The 17,128-nt window shown below is 36.2% G+C and overlaps 1 protein-coding gene across 1 annotated transcript in view; it reads right to left on the bottom strand.

The window, feature by feature from the left end:
- Nucleotides 1-17,128, bottom strand: part of LOC107103054 (collagen alpha-1(II) chain-like) — a 54,912-nt gene that overhangs the window by 29,090 nt on the left and 8,694 nt on the right. The window contains exons 7-21 of the mRNA XM_015402573.1: nt 16,891-17,018; nt 13,888-13,932; nt 12,945-12,998; nt 11,286-11,339; nt 10,483-10,536; nt 10,040-10,093; nt 9,904-9,957; nt 9,458-9,502; nt 9,291-9,344; nt 9,084-9,128; nt 8,899-8,952; nt 1,047-1,145; nt 716-760; nt 397-495; nt 159-212 (exon numbers count right to left, since the gene is read on the bottom strand). Of these exons, the coding sequence (XP_015258059.1) occupies nt 159-212; nt 397-495; nt 716-760; nt 1,047-1,145; nt 8,899-8,952; nt 9,084-9,128; nt 9,291-9,344; nt 9,458-9,502; nt 9,904-9,957; nt 10,040-10,093; nt 10,483-10,536; nt 11,286-11,339; nt 12,945-12,998; nt 13,888-13,932; nt 16,891-17,018 (938 nt within the window). The remainder of the gene's footprint in view (nt 1-158; nt 213-396; nt 496-715; nt 761-1,046; nt 1,146-8,898; nt 8,953-9,083; nt 9,129-9,290; nt 9,345-9,457; nt 9,503-9,903; nt 9,958-10,039; nt 10,094-10,482; nt 10,537-11,285; nt 11,340-12,944; nt 12,999-13,887; nt 13,933-16,890; nt 17,019-17,128) is intronic.

The raw sequence follows: 17,128 nt of genomic DNA, 5'->3' as shown, positions 1-17,128 counted from the left end.
TTGTGTAGCTTTGATTAATAGCTTTGTCTAAAGAAGAAACTCTTATTGGCCTCAAAATCAGTTTAGGACTCATGTATATATTTAATATAACATTTTGAGAATGAGATGAGGTATGAGACAAATGAGAGTAAGTTAAGTAAAAAAAAAAAACAACTCACAATTTCTCCTTTTGGTCCAGCCTCCCCCTTGAATCCTGGTATACCTGGATCTCCCTAATCCCAGAGAGGAGGGAATATATATAGTGGACATGGTTAGAATATTCCTAAGAATAATCATTTTGGATGTAAAGTTAACAACAATATCATTAGTGTACTGTTATTTACATTTGGAAGTATTAGTTTCCAAAGAGCTGCTAGGAATTCAATCTTTAAGTATATCAACTCATAAAATACTAACAGATGTTCCTTTTGGCCCAAGAGGTCCAGTTGCTCCCTGAGGTCCAGGAGGCCCACGAGGTCCGGGGAAACCAGGAGCGCCTGCAATACCTGGAGCACCCTACACAGGAATTTAGAGAGAAAGAGGAAAAATAAATGTAAAGTCAGTTACCTGAATTATATAAAGACGTCCATTTAATGGAAATATTTGAAATATCACTGAACTGTAGATTAAAACTAAATAAGTGATTGAACCTATTTGATTTTAGACATAGTGTACAAATGTAAATCCTTTATTGGAAATGGGACATAAACAATAACACACACAAGAAAAAACTTACTGCTGATCCTTTAGATCCAGGAATACCATCAGTGCCAGGGTTACCCTGCAAGGAAAAAGAGAATTTATAAATACGCTCCTATGTGTGTTTTGAAGTGATTGATGACAGTGTATCATATTAAATCTGTGTTTGGTTAGGATTATTTTTATTGATGATGTCTGAGTCTGTTAAACCCTAATAATACCTGCCTGTTATGTGTAAAACTAATTTTTTCCCAAGTAGTTTATCTAATTAGTTCCTCTCTCAGCATAAAAAGTCATTTTCATTATGTACGTAGCAAAGGGTTGGCCACTTTTTTCCGGTTGAGGTTTGTTATGATGCCATTACTCACAGAGGCACCAGAGGGTCCAGGTGATCCAGGAGTGCCCGACTCTCCACGGGGTCCTTGAGCTCCCTCGGGACCACGTGCACCAGTAGGACCAGCTTCACCCTAAATATAGCACATGCAAAAGGGCAATCATTTAATAATCTTTGAATAACAAATCTAATCTATTATCTTAACATTAGAGAACTCTGATAACATGTCAAAAGCATAACAAAATAAAAAAATTATTATGGGGTCAAAAGTGGAACAGAAAATGATTTTAGTCAACCTGGCTTCCAAACTGTATAAATAAGATAAATCATGTTTCATTTGTCTCTATATCATAGATAAAAACTGAAGATAATATTTGACAATAAAAACAAACAATTTAATACAAAATTTAATTCAATAACAACTATATATAGTCCAAATTAAATATTTTTAAATAAAAAAATGCAAACAGGTCAGTCTATCAATCATTACAAAGACAAATATCAAGCCATTTTAAATGTTTACTTGATAAAATAAATAAAATGAAGATAAATAATAAACTTCTTGGCCCTTATGTAGGCTGTCAAACATGCACAGTGAAAACAAATGGTGCATTAAAGCTTATATTATGATTAATCAATTTGAACATGAGCTTAAGCCATCCTTAAACCCCACTGTATGTGAATAATTTCTAACCAATTCTAAGACACACTTTATAGTCCTAATGCAAGACTAGGAGCTGGTTTTAAGTAGCCTTTAACAGTCTGCGATTTAGATCTCTGGTATTTATTGATATATGAAAAGTTTGGGCTCTCCAGGTTATTAAGTACTAAGTCTAACTTTGTCTTCCAAGGCATGTAGTAATGGAGTTACAGCAAAGTCAGCATTTTAATGGTAGAAACCAGGAACCCTGAAAAAAAACAACAACAAAAAACAATCTGGACTATAGGAAATCTGTGAAGGGAAAACTTGGACACAGATTTCTGTAAATTGTTTAATTGGCTTACTAAATCAGAGAGAGGCATGCAGAATGTACGAGATATTTGGATCAGTGCAGTTTTTTTTTGTTAAAAACATATATCTCAGGTTATAGATAAGTGTGAAAAAGTTAGTTTTTGTAATTATGTTTCCGTTTTGGTGTGGTACAAACAGTACATAGTCACAGTAAAAAAAAAAAAAAAAAAGTCACAACCCCCTGTAGCCACCAGGGACTTAATGCTCTGTAATTTGATCAGATTATCTTGATTTCATGTAAGCCCTGAAAGGCAAGAGAAAAAATAAATATTTCTGGAAAAGAAAAGCTTACATTTTTTTTTTTATTGTTTCATTTTCTGCCCCAAAAGGCAAGTAAGAAAGAAAAAAAAAATCTAAGGCAAAATTTTCTCTTTTTTTCGTGTAATACTTTCTTTTGTACTGACTGTCAGGGCAAAAAACAAAAAAACAAAAAAACAAAAAAACAAAAAAAAAACAACTTAAAACTTTTTTTTCCCCCAGATTTAAATTTCTCTTGCCTTTCAGGGCTTCCATACATTTTGCATCTACAAGACAATCAGCTGATTTCCATCACTGTATCTACAGTAATTAAAAGGTCCCACACATAAAGCTGTATTTCAATTCATTCTGCCTAAACATCTTCCCATTCATCTTGCTGCTGACCATTGATCCACTTCCTTATTTCTGTTTTCCATATAATCTCTAACTAAACCAAATGGTCATCAATCCTCTTCCATGTGGTCTCAGAATAGAGCCAAAGGACAAAATGCAGAATGTTGGATGGGGCAAGAGCTTCTAAAGACCCAAATTCCCCTACAATAATACTGATCTCAACCCTGTCTGAAAATAGTAAAGTCAATTAAATTAAAACAAAAAGATTCTCAAAGTTGATATCTTTTCCATTTCCACCTAGACTCAAAACTAATGCATCAGTCCTGCCATACCTAACCATCTTTTACTGTTCCTGTCCATGTTCTGCACCTTCTTATACTTTACAGCCACACCCAATTCCTCATGCAGCGCTACAGTTTCTCTCTTGGTACACTTTTACAGAGCCACGATTAAGTATTTTGTTCTATTATTGAATGTCTGTCACACTCAAATGGTTTGAATGAAATTAAAATATTAGACAAAAATTGGTAAATAAAAAATAACAATCTTGTTTTAAATGGTTTTAATCATTGAGCCAAACCGACCTGACCCTTTGTGAAAATGCCAATTAACCAAATAATTGCTTACACTGTTTCTTTTGCAACCCCTGAATGAATTTGCGTGAGGGATCACTAATGGAAAGTTTCATTGTTTTTTCATGCAATCTCCAGTTGTGGACAATGGTTCTTACTATGGTTGGCTGGAGTCTTAGATCTGGTTTCATGACCTGTTTCAGGCTTAAGATCATGCTATCACTCCATGATCTGTTTATGATATTTACAACTGACAATAAACTGCAAAGTCTAGACAAGAAATAAGAGTTTAGACAGAGCAATAAATATTACACTTTATACACCCCTCAATGTAGCAATAAACCTGTCACCACTATCAGCTGAGAAATATAATTTTGGAGGGAGAGCGTATAGTGTATTAGAGAACAGAGTCAGAAGCTGCAGCAGCATGTTTCTGTGTGTATGCAGACACTGCATAATCCTGCATTATCCATTTGCTCAGCAGAATATGATGCTGATAAAATGTGAAAATGGTGCAAAACAACTCTGCTTGTATTCAAAATGCTGTAGCAATTAGAAAAACCTGAGGACCATAAGACCGCTACTGCAAAAAAATTACAGAGCTACTGTAAGTCCTTCTACACTGCTGGACTGGTGGACCAATAAAAAAAAAATAGAAGACTAGACCTGGCTCCGAGACATTGAGGACACCACTGCAGGCACTCAGGCCTTAGCATAAACAGGAAACAAGGGGATTGTCTTTAGGTTGTCACAGAAAAAAGGTCAAGTCTCTGAGCCTGCACACTTAAGAGCCCCCGGGATGAATGGTGAACACTACCCACAATATCAGAATTTAATTTTACTTTGATACTTCTTAGAATTTAATAAAAGTTTATCATTAGAAAAGGCCCAGCACAGTCTTTCCTGAAAACACCCAAGAGGAACAAAGTCCTTCCACCTCTGCTACGAAATAAAACCTTTGCCACCAGGTAATATAAGGAATCCTGAACTATGGAAGGAGAGTGTAGTGCAAAACCCAACAACTACAGCAGGTCATCAGGACAGCCTAAAGATCTTCTCAAACCATCTCCTTCAAAGGGCCATAGGGAGCCAGGATAGGCCATCTAAATGTGAGAGCGTGCACAAGCCCATTTATCGTTTTGCACGCTCTGTTTAAAAGTTGCTGTTTGCATCGCTCAAACAAGCCTAATTTCCAAAATAAGATTTGCAATTTTTACACCATGTCAGACTTACCACCAGTAAGTGAAAATGGGGGAAGAGCACGTAGGACGGCCTTACGTAAACATATCCCCAGAATGATTAACAGTTAGGAGGACCAGTTATTTTGATGATCCACACAGAAAAAGATCATCCTCCACTATACCTGTAATGCTGCTAAAAAAAGAGATGCTGCTATATAACATTTTGTTTTGCACCCTGCACAATGATCGTTTGTGCAAAATGTGTCCATGTCCTTACATATTTTGCAGGGGAATGTTGGAAGTTCAAAGCCAACCACTATTAATTCTGTATTTGCAGCTTCATAACCTGAGGGTGCCTATACTGATTCATGGTATATATACTTAATAGCTATTATTTGAAATGGGAAAAAAACATCTTGAAATTTGGCTTATGGGAAATTTCATGTTTTTTTCTAATCACTTTCTCCTTCTTCTATTTGTAATACAGACGCACTTTTAACTAAGATCTCTCTTTAATCCCAGTTAATTCATGATTTAACTAGAGGAGGGATCATGCTTTTACTGGGCTTAGGTCACAATAATAACTATTTTCTCCTCATTCAATCATTATTAAGCTATTCAAAAATGTTTGCCAAAAAAACAAAAAAGTACAAATCTAAAAGTGGGAAATGACCCATCATGGTGCAGTATCTGCTTGCTCAAGATCCATAAAGATGATACTTTCTCCTAACTGTCTCTCCTCTGAACCCAACTCTAATCTTCATCTTGGCAGATGGTTCATCAATCAGCTGTCTATAGTCCATGTTCCTTTACACTGTAACACTGGTAAACTATTCCCCCATTCCTAGTTTCATCTCACCATCTAGGATTGTGCCAAATCATGTTTGAAAATAAAAACCCAACCATCACTCTCAGACATCTCTGTCATCTATTAATCATCTTCATGTCTGCTCACACTTTCTCCAAACTGATCTTCTAAACTTTTTGAATCTCTAACTTTCCTTCATCTTTCTTCTTTTCTCTCTTATCTACATGACTTAGTTCTATATACTTAACCTACAAGGGGTGTTCAATAATTAATGTCTCTGGCCCACTTCCAGATGTTTGATCGAGCTGAAATTTTGCATGTGAAGTATTTTAAATCTCTATAGATTAAATAGCAAATTACAGCTCTGAACTAATTGTGGTTTCTGATTTACTGGTGATAAAACAAGGTCATGTCTGAGTTTTTGCATTTGAAAGGATGCACACAATGTCCTAAAGTAACTTATAGTAACTTATAGTGTCCCATAATATAACCTTGTAAAACATTTTGCAAGGTCATATAATGGGCATCATCACCATAAGTTACTTTAATTTCATCAAAAGTCTCCTGTGGTGTGAGTACTTCCCAATAGAAACACCAGATCACTGCTCGACACGCAGCTGGCTCCATTTCAGACTTTACTCAGTTCAAACACCTGTAAGTCAGAAACCACAAATAGTGCTGAAAGAACAGAAAGAAGCAACAATTTGCAGTATTAGGACAGACCGATGGATATGTACATGGCAGCAGGTACAGACAAGGAATGGAACCACCCAGCAGAGACAATGGCCGAAACAAGCTAAGTCTTCTCACTCACATGAGAAACAGGTGATGGCATAAGAGGTAACAAGCAGGCACAGAGTAACCAAAACAGCTAATTGCATGATGGCAGAGAGCAACGACAAAAAAAAAATACACAAATAAAGCTTTACGGAGATAATGAAAATAAGGATTAAAAATAGAAATTAGTTATCATAAAGAGCATAGAATAGAATAGAGATGTGCAAAAAATAACAGCAGCATGTTATTTATCTGACTAAAAGAGAATCTGTGAACAAATCAGCATGAATGTAACTTTTTATTGAGGTAGTTGGGAATAGTGATGGTTATAAAGTCTTACAGCTGCTGGGAGGAAGGATCTTTGATAACGCTCCCTGGTGCATTTAGGGTGCAGCAGTCTGTCACTGAAGGAGCTCTAAAGTTCAGCAACAGCTTCATGCATGAGGTGGGAAACATCATCCAACAAAGATATTATTCTAGTTAGGGTCCTTTTGTTTCCAATCTCCTGCACTAAGTCCACGGGGCATCAAATCCTGATCAGCTTATCCAGCCGCTTCTCTCAGCTACAGATAAGCCACTGCTTCAACAGACAGCTCCATAGAAGATGAGAATAACCCAGAGAACTAAAAGAAGTCTTCAAAAGAATTGGACGTACCTGTTAATTTACTTCAAGGTCGGATAGCCCAATGCTCACTCAGCAATAAACCAAAGAGCTAGATAGACCCTAAAAGCCTTCATTTCATTTTCAAGTAAAACTGGGTAACTTTTAGGCACTTGTAACTTTCAGGTTAAGCTCTCATAAAGAATTTAAAAGTAATTTGAACAAAATTAAACAGTCTTCCTCCATGTTTCTGAATCAGATAGAAGAAGACTATGAAACAGCAGATTTAGAAGTCATGAAGTTACTTGTAAAGTCAAGTCCACATTTCCTCATCTGGATTTAATCCTACATCAGAGAAAAAAAAATATGTAGCCTAAATCTATAAAATATATCTGATAAGGTATCTGTGTGTTCAAAGGGACCTCAGACCGCCATAAAGCGATGATCTGGATCACATGACTCATTCAGAGAAGGATCAGAACATCTCAACTTACTTAAGTGAGATGTTGGGAAGGTGCAGCCTGCATGAAGCATCCAGGCATGCTGAGTGCTGCTCAGATTCAGCTAATATTTGATTCAAAAGTCAGGCAAAGTTGTTTTGAAGTTCATGGGAGTACATTCAGAAAAATGCCTTACAAGTAGGGCATGTTTGGAAGGATAGCTGGGAGAAAGCATTTTCTGTTTTTGAAAGGAATATGGCATCATGATTGTAAACTTGCATCTTAATGACAAGCAACAAGCTTTTGGTTACTGGAAAAAAAAAAGGAACCAAAGTATAGCTGTTTGGCATGGTGAAAGCTTTAAATTAATACATTTATGAGAATGCTGTAATATATAAAATGTTTCTAAAGTCAAAAATGATCACATACCAAAAATTAGAAACATTCAGATTGGCTGAAAAAGGGAAATTATCAAGATGAGTATGGTCTGGTCAAACTAATGTAAACACTCTGACAAGACCTTTATAAAGATGTGCATGAACTAATAAAGCTAACTTTATGAAAATCTTAAGCATCTTGAGAAGCATCACCCACAGATTTATACTTCAGGTCCATTCTAGTTTAGTGCTAAATGAAATGAAATGACATAAAGAAAAAGGACAAACTACTCTCTATGGTAGCTTTTCATATCCTCCCAGTTTTTCACTCCATCATGCCAAGTTAATAATATTTTGCAGATGTTTTGATTCAGTTCTGGAAAGACTTGGGCCTCTATTCAAAATAACTATCGTAGGAGCCCTGCTTTGAGGACACCGGGCCAGCATTTTACTGCTGGTATGCAGCGTCATGGTGATGAATGGAATTCCTCTAGTAGTAAAAGATGAATAATAACAAAGATATTTGCCAACCCTTAAGCTGTGACACAAACAAAATACTGATATTACTCATATTATTTTACTTTAAGCTAAATTATTTAACTTTTTTTAATGGACTCAAATGAAGGTGAGAGCAAAATAAAACTGACGATGTGCAACAGCTTTAAAAAAGGGGAAAAAAAGTATTCTTTTAGATGCAGATAAATAAAGTTTAATGAAACTGCCACTTTTTCATCAGTGCAGTTTTATTCAGCTGAGGTTCAGATAACTGTGCCGTGCCCAACTTTGATTTTCTGTCAGAGTAGGTTCAAAGCTTTTCTCATGGGTTCAAAGCAGGAGAGACGAAAAGCAAGATGAGACTGTAATAAATAAATTCTAAAGAGAGAAAAAGGAGGCCTCAGAAAAACTGACAGTCAGTCAACTCCTAAAAGAATAGCAGAAGTATGTAATCTGATATTCCTAATGGTTTCCCAGGCAGACAAACTCATGCAGAGTTTCTGCTGGAGATGAAATACACATATTTTCAAATTGTGTGCTATTAGAATGGATTAACACACAAAAACAGAAAGTTTTCTAGAATTTATGATGTGACAACTGCCAGTAAAGCTTGGATTTTACAATTCAGAAACTCTATTTACAAATCCTGAAAGATTTTCTAAACAAAACAGAGACCCAATTCTAACAGCCGTCATGCAATAGTAAATCAAATGTGAAAAAGAGAGCCATAAGAAATACAATATTTGAAGAAGATGAAAACGAAAACAAAGTCCTTCCTCATTACCACCAAAATGTAGGAGTTTCAAAATCTCATTAAATTTTCAGCAAAAAAGTTCCCTGACCTTGATAGATTAAACTTTTAGGAAACCCGTTAAGATGATGGAAAAAAATTATGACTAAGTGGTTCAAACTTTTTGTATTAAGGTTGGGAATTATAGGACATTTGACAAGAAGCCACTAACGAACGAAAATTAAGATAAAGTTAATATATAGAGTGAGTTGGTGTTAAACTTTGGTAATCTTTTGACCTACCTTTGCACCAGGAGATCCAGGGAAGCCCGGAGCCCCAGATGGACCAACAGGGCCCTACAAAATGGGAAAACAACAGTTGATGCATGCAGCTGCAAAGCTTCCAACTATTACAGTAAATTCAACTTATTATGAGGTCAAAATGCAAATGATTTGAATTATTAAACGATATCCAAAATGATACCTACTGGAGGACCAGCAGGACCAGGCAAGCCATCATTTCCTCGTGCACCCTAAGCAGAGAGCACAATTACAGCAATGCCACTAGAATAATACCATAACCCGCCTTAATTCATTAAAGATAAAAGGTGATAATTTAAATGTATCGGTAACAAAACCATGTCTAACAAATATCTGCATCCAGTGTGAGCATTTAGAAGATAAGTTGAACTTACAGCAGCTCCGGTGGATCCGGGACGTCCTCTCTCCCCAGGCAAGCCACGTGGTCCCTATGAAAGAAAAAACAAAACAAAACGGAAATTTTTAATATCAATTAACCGTTTGTATTATCTGTAAAGAAGTGCTTTTTTGTGCTGCTCTTGTGTGACCACCAAACACCCACCATGGGTCCAGGTGAGCCACTCTCACCGGGGGCACCGGCCTCACCCTAAAAAAGATAAAGATTTAGATTTTAGCATAATCCGTATATAACTGAATTATATAAGAAAAATAACACACTTAATGTATACACTCTTTATAAAATACATTAGTGTATCTTTACCCTCAGATTCAAGTCAGAACAGAGACCCAAATAGAATCTGACAGAGAACAGGGTATGAATACTTTTTGGCTTAACTAAATGTCTGCATTCTTTGCATTCAAACAACAACAAACATATTCACTAACACAGGCTGTGTGTATTTATAAAGGTGTAATAACATTAAACCCTCAGAAGGGTAAATAAAGTGTCCTGATGATACCTGGTAAACTTAGCCCTAACCATGTGGTGTTACAGCAAGTACAAAATAACTAAGAGACATACAGCTACAACAGAGAAACAATTCCCACCTTTGCACCAACAGCACCAGTCTCTCCCTTTGCACCATCAAGACCAGGATAACCCTGTAAACACCAAGCAGAGAGGTAACATGTTAATAATCTGGACCCATGTTTGGAGAGAAAATCTTTAAAGTGACAAACTCACTCTGTGTCCCTTGATGCCGGGCAGACCAGGAGTTCCTGGGAAACCGCGAGCTCCCTGTGCAGTGAGATGGAGAATGGTAGAGGAGATGACTATGTTGCAATGGAAGAAGATAAATCCCATGCTTTTCATTTTACCTGATCTTAATGTTTATTAATACAGCAGAAAATAAAGCAGTTTTCTGAGAAAAATGTTTAATAATCTCAAAGAAACTGAGATTAATCATCTTCAGCAGCTCAGTCGATATAGTGAGAGTTTACAATTTATACCTGCAGAAGCCACAGCAAATAATCCACTGTTCATTGAGATCCTTATCAATAAGCATTTAAGAAAAAGCAATGTATCAAATGTTTTTTTTTCCTCACAAGATTTTACTCTTATTGTAACATACTCCAAGCTAAAACTGTCCGAAATTATAAATAAATTAGCAGATTAAAGGAACTCACTTGAGGTCCAGTGGGTCCACGGTCTCCTGGTTTCCCTGGTTTCCCTGGTTCCCCCTAAAAATTAAGACATATCAAGTAAATCAGAGTATTTGATCAATTAAATGTATGTTGAGTCATTATGTGTGCATTTATTGTGTTTTTTTTTATTGTGAGCTGTCCTAGTGGACCTAATTTAAAATATGAAGTCTGCTGCCATCATGTGGATCACAAGTAGAACTACATTTCAAAACTCGCATGAGTGTCTTCTCTGCAATGTCACATTAACAGCAATCAAAATGGATTTTCTAACAATTATTATAATAATTAACTAGATCCAAACTTATAATGAAAATAAAAGATTATTCTAGATGTATTTTGCCAACTGTCAGATTATGAGATGCTGCTCAGCATCTCTTAATCTAAACTGATTTTTTTAGGTTGAGACGTGTTTTAGTTTGAAGAAAATAAGGACAGTTAGCCTCATAAATCAGACATTTGAAATAATAGCTTGACAAAATAAGTAATCCTAAAGAGAGCCAACTGAGAGAGACTTGAAATTATAACGAAATCCAATTTCATGAAGACGATATTTTTTTTTATTAAAAATATTTCTTGTAAATGCAGTTAACACATATCACAGAGAATTATGACAAAGATCAATTTTGTTCAATAAAAAAGTTCTCAGTAGTTTGAAATCTGCTCTAATTGATGTGTGCTTTTTAAAACTATCTGTTCAGTATTACACAACTATAATGTTTTATTTAAATTAAAATAAAACAATGAAAAAACAAAAATAAACCAGTAAAACAGTAAATTAAACTTACATCATCTCCAGGTTTCCCAGGAGGTCCAGAGGGGCCACGGGGACCCATGGGGCCCTTTTAGCAGGAATGGGGAAACAGAAAAAAAAAATGAAGACAAATACAAAGGTGAGTCTCAGTTCCCATTTAAAGCCAGTAGGAGGCAGGATCAAACAGTGAATGCCTTTCTCTTTGTAATCAGGCCTAATAACAAAAAAAAAAGTAAATAAACAAGGATTTATTTCATATCATGTTAGAAAGATGGATTATTGCAATCTCAATGAAATGGGAATTTTCAATAGTTTTTGCTAAAGAACAATAAAACATATGAGGAAAAATACTTCATCATTGAAACAAAAGAGTTGAACTATAAAAGTGTCAGTTATTCTTTCTGCTTTTTAGCTGCCTTATCCTATGAAGGTGTTGACAAGTGTCAGAAAAAAGGTTTACATGTCACATTAGATCCTTGCTAGCATTTTTTATTTGTTAGTTCATCTAATATGAGAGAACAACATTGGTTCTTCCTATTTATTCATTTCAATTTTTTCTTCATGACTTTGTCAAGGTAATGAAGCATGAAACATTTATATTGTTATGTTCTGAAGGAAACCTCAGGACAAAGACCTCAGATGTAACTGGAATGCACAATCCTAAACTGTGACTCCTTAAATTATTTTCTGGAGTTGATTTTTGAATTTAATTTAATTACACTTAATGATGTCCTGGCAAATATTATAAAGAGAAGGCATGTCTGTGTAATCTCCACATGAGCAGATTATCACAGCAGTGGGGAGACTTTGTTCTGTTGACCTGAGGGGAAGAGTGAGGATTGGAAAGCTGGATAATATGACCTCAGGATGTTTGGGGAACTAAGTGGGTCCAACAGAAAAGAAGAAGGAAATTAAGACAGAAGCAAAATAATTTTTTTACCAGCAAAAAAAAAAAAAAAAAAAACTGAACCTGATGAGAAGAAACCAACACAGGAGGCATCAGTAGGAAGACAGTAGAAGACACGTTAAGGTCACAGAATATGAAAAGCTAAACTAGGAGCATTATTGGATCACTAAACATAATCTGAGTATGTAAAAAAAAAAAAGAAACTGGATTGGAACACGATAATTATACAGGGGTTGGCAAGAAATGTAGTGCAGGCAGGAAATTGTGCTGTTTTTAAATTTCATTAGAGCTTTAAACGTAGATCAGTTTTAGATGAATAATAAAACCAGTTTAACTTCCTGTTTGTTTTGATGCTCACTATTTTGAGCAAAAAAGATGATACAAATAGATTTATTTTCATTCTATTCCACACTCACGGAGATTACACAATATGCTTTCTTTATACTAATTAAGTTCAAACAGGAGGACAAATAATGACTTTTTTTAACCTTCTGTTAGTTTTATATTTGGATACAAATGAACCTCAACTTTTTATTCAGAAATGCTCATTTTAAAGGCCTATGAGATTTATTTAGATTTTTGCCAGGCATCTAATCCTGACATAAAAATACTGAGAACAATCTACTTGTTGTTTAGTGTTGTTTTACCAATAATAATGAAAAAAAAAAGAACTAGATCAAAACTATTTGCATGAGAATAAGATAAAAAAAAAAAGCAAAAAGTTATGAGTATTAAACCATGCAGTGTGTTTTAAGAGACGGCACATTTCATTATCATCATACTTACAGCTTGGCCGGGCTCTCCAGCCTCTCCTGGGCTGCCTTGGAAACCCTGTGGGCCCTGAGATTTTGAGAGAGGAGAAGGATGATCTGATAAGACTAAAATATATTTTATTTAAAAACATAACTGGTGCCAAATGTTGATAGATTAAAGAGCATAAATATGATAAGAATCAGAAATAGTGCACATTCTGCCACCCAAGTTCAACTTAGGACAATAATGCACTAAATGTATTTTGGTCATTCTTGTATATTAATTGTATCTAAAAAAAATGTCTAAATTCTTAATAATATTAGTTTAATAACCTAATAAAAATAAAATGAACTTTGCCGGTAGAAGGTAGGTAGAACTCTAAAAAAACAAAGTAAGACTGGTAGTATCTTAAGGCGAATCTACTGCATAAGCATCGTATGTTAGGGCAACAAAAGTCTCTGAGGTGGAGCTCATAACCATGATTAAACCAAAGGACAAAGGCTGGGTGGATGGTGCCGTCTACCTGCTAGCCGGAAAGGCCAGAAGAGCTAAAGTATGGTTGCAGTGTGTTGGAAAAAGAGGAAGGGTGTGTTTGTCTGCATATCTGTGTGGGGGGTTGTAAGCCTACTGGGGAATATGAAAGGTAAATTGTCAGGTGTTCAACAATCTGTCTGGGTTGTGGCACAGGAAAGAGCCCTGAAGCCTCCAGCTGGGAGACTGGAGGTGCTTAGACTCAGATCAAAAGCCCACTGTCTCATTTAAAGGTGGGCTGAGTATAAACATTCATCTCTGACAGCGAGTGACACACAATCCTTCCTGGAGTCTAAGTATGTAGTCGTCAGATGAACTCCAATTTAATTTCCATGTGCAAAACATCATGCATGTTACAAATATAGGCCCTTAGCAGTATATTCCGCTAATCGTATCTACAGCCACTCCCAGCTTAGTCGGTGTTCAGAGTGAAGCAGGTACTTACAGGTGCTCCTGTGGGGCCAGGTGGTCCTCTGGGTCCCATGGGGCCCTGAGGGAAGTGGAAACAAGAAAAACAACATCAAAATGGTGTCAGTAGAACTGTTACTACAGTAACTCATAGTTTAGACTGGAAAAAAAAAATTATTACACATCTTTGTTGCATAGAAATATAACCTCCATGTTTATCCAGTTTAATCGTTTCACAGCTTTAAAGGTAAAATGTGTGCTTTGCCCCAAAGCTTTATCACATTCAACCTGTCAAAGCCGTAAATCGTTAAAAAATTCCACAATGGCACTCTCTTTGTGCAAATCCTTCTCTTCAGCTCATGTAAATGTACACCCTGATCCTCTTTCTTTTAGCTTTATTACTAATCATAAAACGTTTGTTGACTGAAAAAAGAGAGTTTTGGCTTAATTTTGAGGGTTACATTTGGAGGGCAAACTGAAATTTGTCAGACTGAATCTTGAGCCGCTGAGTGAAAATTTCTGCCTGGATTCACATGCCAAAACAATTTTTACTTGAACTTCTTGCATCAGAGCTCAGCAGGAGAGAATTAGACTCTTTGGGGCGAGTGGGTGATATGTGACTTTCCCTAATGAGTTTTCTGCCTGATGCACTAAAGAAAAAAAAAATCAGAGTAAAAATGTTAGCAGCAGGTTTGTGTTAAAACAGTTACCGAAGTTGAATTCTTTCACGGATAAAGACAGCCAGGATGGCTGACAGCCGTTCTCCTTCCTTATAACATGTTCCCCTTCATTAGTACTGTGCTTATGAACCCTCCATCACACATGCTGGAATCAGGCCAAAGTAAATGTCACAGAACTGTACAGTGGTCCTAAGAAGTGAATGAATGTCACCTTTCAGTTGGTGTACAAAGCCTGAACCAAAAGCTTATCAATGGGGCTTTCTATGCTCAGGATGTCTGAATGTGTGTTGAGTGCGTCTACATTTCACTAAAAATACCATGGGAGTCTTTGGTATGTATATATATGCAGGACTGATGTTTAAGTGAATGAGCTCCATGAAATACTGCATTAGTCAGAGGGCTGAAAAATAGTCAAACTAAATGTGAAGTGGCTAAAATAGGACAGTATTGTGTCGAGTTGTCAGACAGACGTTTGTTGACAGCATCAGGAGGAACAAGTGAAAAGTAAGGGATCTGATCCACCTGAGTCACCCCCTCTCTATTTTCTTTGACAGACTCCAGCTGGATAAAACCTCAGCTGAGGAGCTCTGTTGATCCTTGATCCTTCATAGCACCTTGATCCAGACCAATCCCCCCAACCCCTTCTCGCTGTTACATTTCAAGCACACCAAAGTCCCAGCAGTAGCTGCTTTGTGAGCTTGAAATACAATTAAGAAAATCAGTAATAATCAATATACATCTTTAGAAAAATTATTTTTGTTGTAGAAACCCGGATTTTGTGTCATTTGTCCAACATCAGTGTAATAATGGCTTATTGTTAGGTTTTCACCTTACCTTCCAATCATTCCATAATCATTCTTAGCTGTTTCCTTTGTTCTTTGCATAATTTAATTCGGACATGAAAATTATGAAACTCTATTGGTCTTCCAAGAGGAAATGCGGGGAAAATATTATTATTATTTTTTTTTGTGGTTGACAGAAATCTTTGCGTTTTACAAACTTCCCTGTTTTAACTTCTTCGACTGAAATTTGCCATGAGTTTGAGTTGATTTAATCAGTGATCAGATAAAATACAAACACCTGCATAGTTAATAAAAGCTTTTAAAAATTAACTAATTCGTGAAAGCATCACAGTTCACAAATGAATCATCTGCCAGACCCATAAAGCGTTATATGCATCTCTTTATAATCTCGTTTTGACTGAAATAGCTGATTTAAAGCTGCTCTGGATGATTCTTTTGTCAACAATGGTTGCTTCTAGGGCTGAAACAAACAATTGAATAACTATTGATTAATTGATCAATGAAATAACTATGATCTGATTTAGTAATCGAATGATTGTTAGCTGAAGTGTACAGACTAAAACAGGGCAGATGCTGAAAGAGTAACCCAGTCAGAAAAGCCAAAACTTTACAAAAAATATAAATGTGTTGGATAAATGTATATTTCATCTGTAAATATGTGGTATCCATCATTGCTTAAGTGGCCTAGTTTTAGTTTCATTTCCTAGAAATTCTGCTACTAAGCACCTTTGACTATTCAATTCCAAATTGATTTTTTGCCCGGAAAAAAAATAAGTGAATCAATTAGCAAAATAACTGTTAGTTGCAGCTCTAGTTACTTTCAAGGAAAAATAAAGATGAAGGATATGTTGGCTGATTTGTGCTTAAATCCACCAAACAAACAAACACTTGGGAGCTTTTAGAATCAAAGTGCAGATCCTGTGAGGCAGATGTGTTACCTAAAGATAATTCAACTAAGGGTTAGAATTGATGCCAGTGCAGAGCTTCCTGTTCACTGACATAGCAAGCTTTGCAAGCAGACAGGTGGATATGTTTTAAAGTCAGCCTTGTGTTTAGAAGAGGAGCAAAATAATCCAAAGCATTCATTAAGAACAGACCAAATTGCAGAATGAACCTGGACTGGACAGCAGAGGACTAGCTTATATGGTTATTTTCTTTGCTTAACCCAGTCAGACTGAATGAGTAGAAAAGCACTGTCTAAACACTCTATGAAATTAAAACTTTTTTTCCCTAATCGGAGCAGCTGGCTGAGGAACAATGTTTCCCTACCACACAGTTTCACTAAGTCACGATGCAAAAGTAATAACTATCTGAAACATCAAATGAAACATTAACAGTTCTGGTTTATAACAGCAAGTTATTTCTCTTTTACAATAGTTTGAGAAGAAATATACAGTAATCCCTATACCAAGTACAGGACCCTGGTTTCCATGTCTGCATTACCCTTTTTGGATAATTTTATGGATTTCAATATTGACAGCATCAATACCCACTCAGTAAAGCAGTAAAGGAAGAACATGGCATCTGTGCCAGGTATCAGCATGGTCTCTTTCTCACCATTGGTCCTTGCATCACACCCATCTGTGCTCCACCGCCGGCCTTCTCATCGAAACCACCCGCCATCTGAGCAGCAAAGTTCTGGAGAGGAAAAATAAAGCCGGTCATCATCAAGTAGGATAATAAAACTACTTAAACAGAACATTTCTTACAATGCAGAGTCCTTCACAGATTATAGAATTGTCTGTCTGTCTGTCTGTCTGTCTGTCTGTCTGTCTGTCTGTCTGTCTGTCTGTCT

The sequence above is a fragment of the Cyprinodon variegatus genome, unplaced genomic scaffold, assembly GCF_000732505.1.
Source record: "Cyprinodon variegatus isolate N-32 unplaced genomic scaffold, C_variegatus-1.0 Scaffold34, whole genome shotgun sequence".
NCBI classification, from domain to species: domain Eukaryota; kingdom Metazoa; phylum Chordata; class Actinopteri; order Cyprinodontiformes; family Cyprinodontidae; genus Cyprinodon; species Cyprinodon variegatus.
This window is presented reverse-complemented; position numbering and strand designations above follow the sequence as displayed.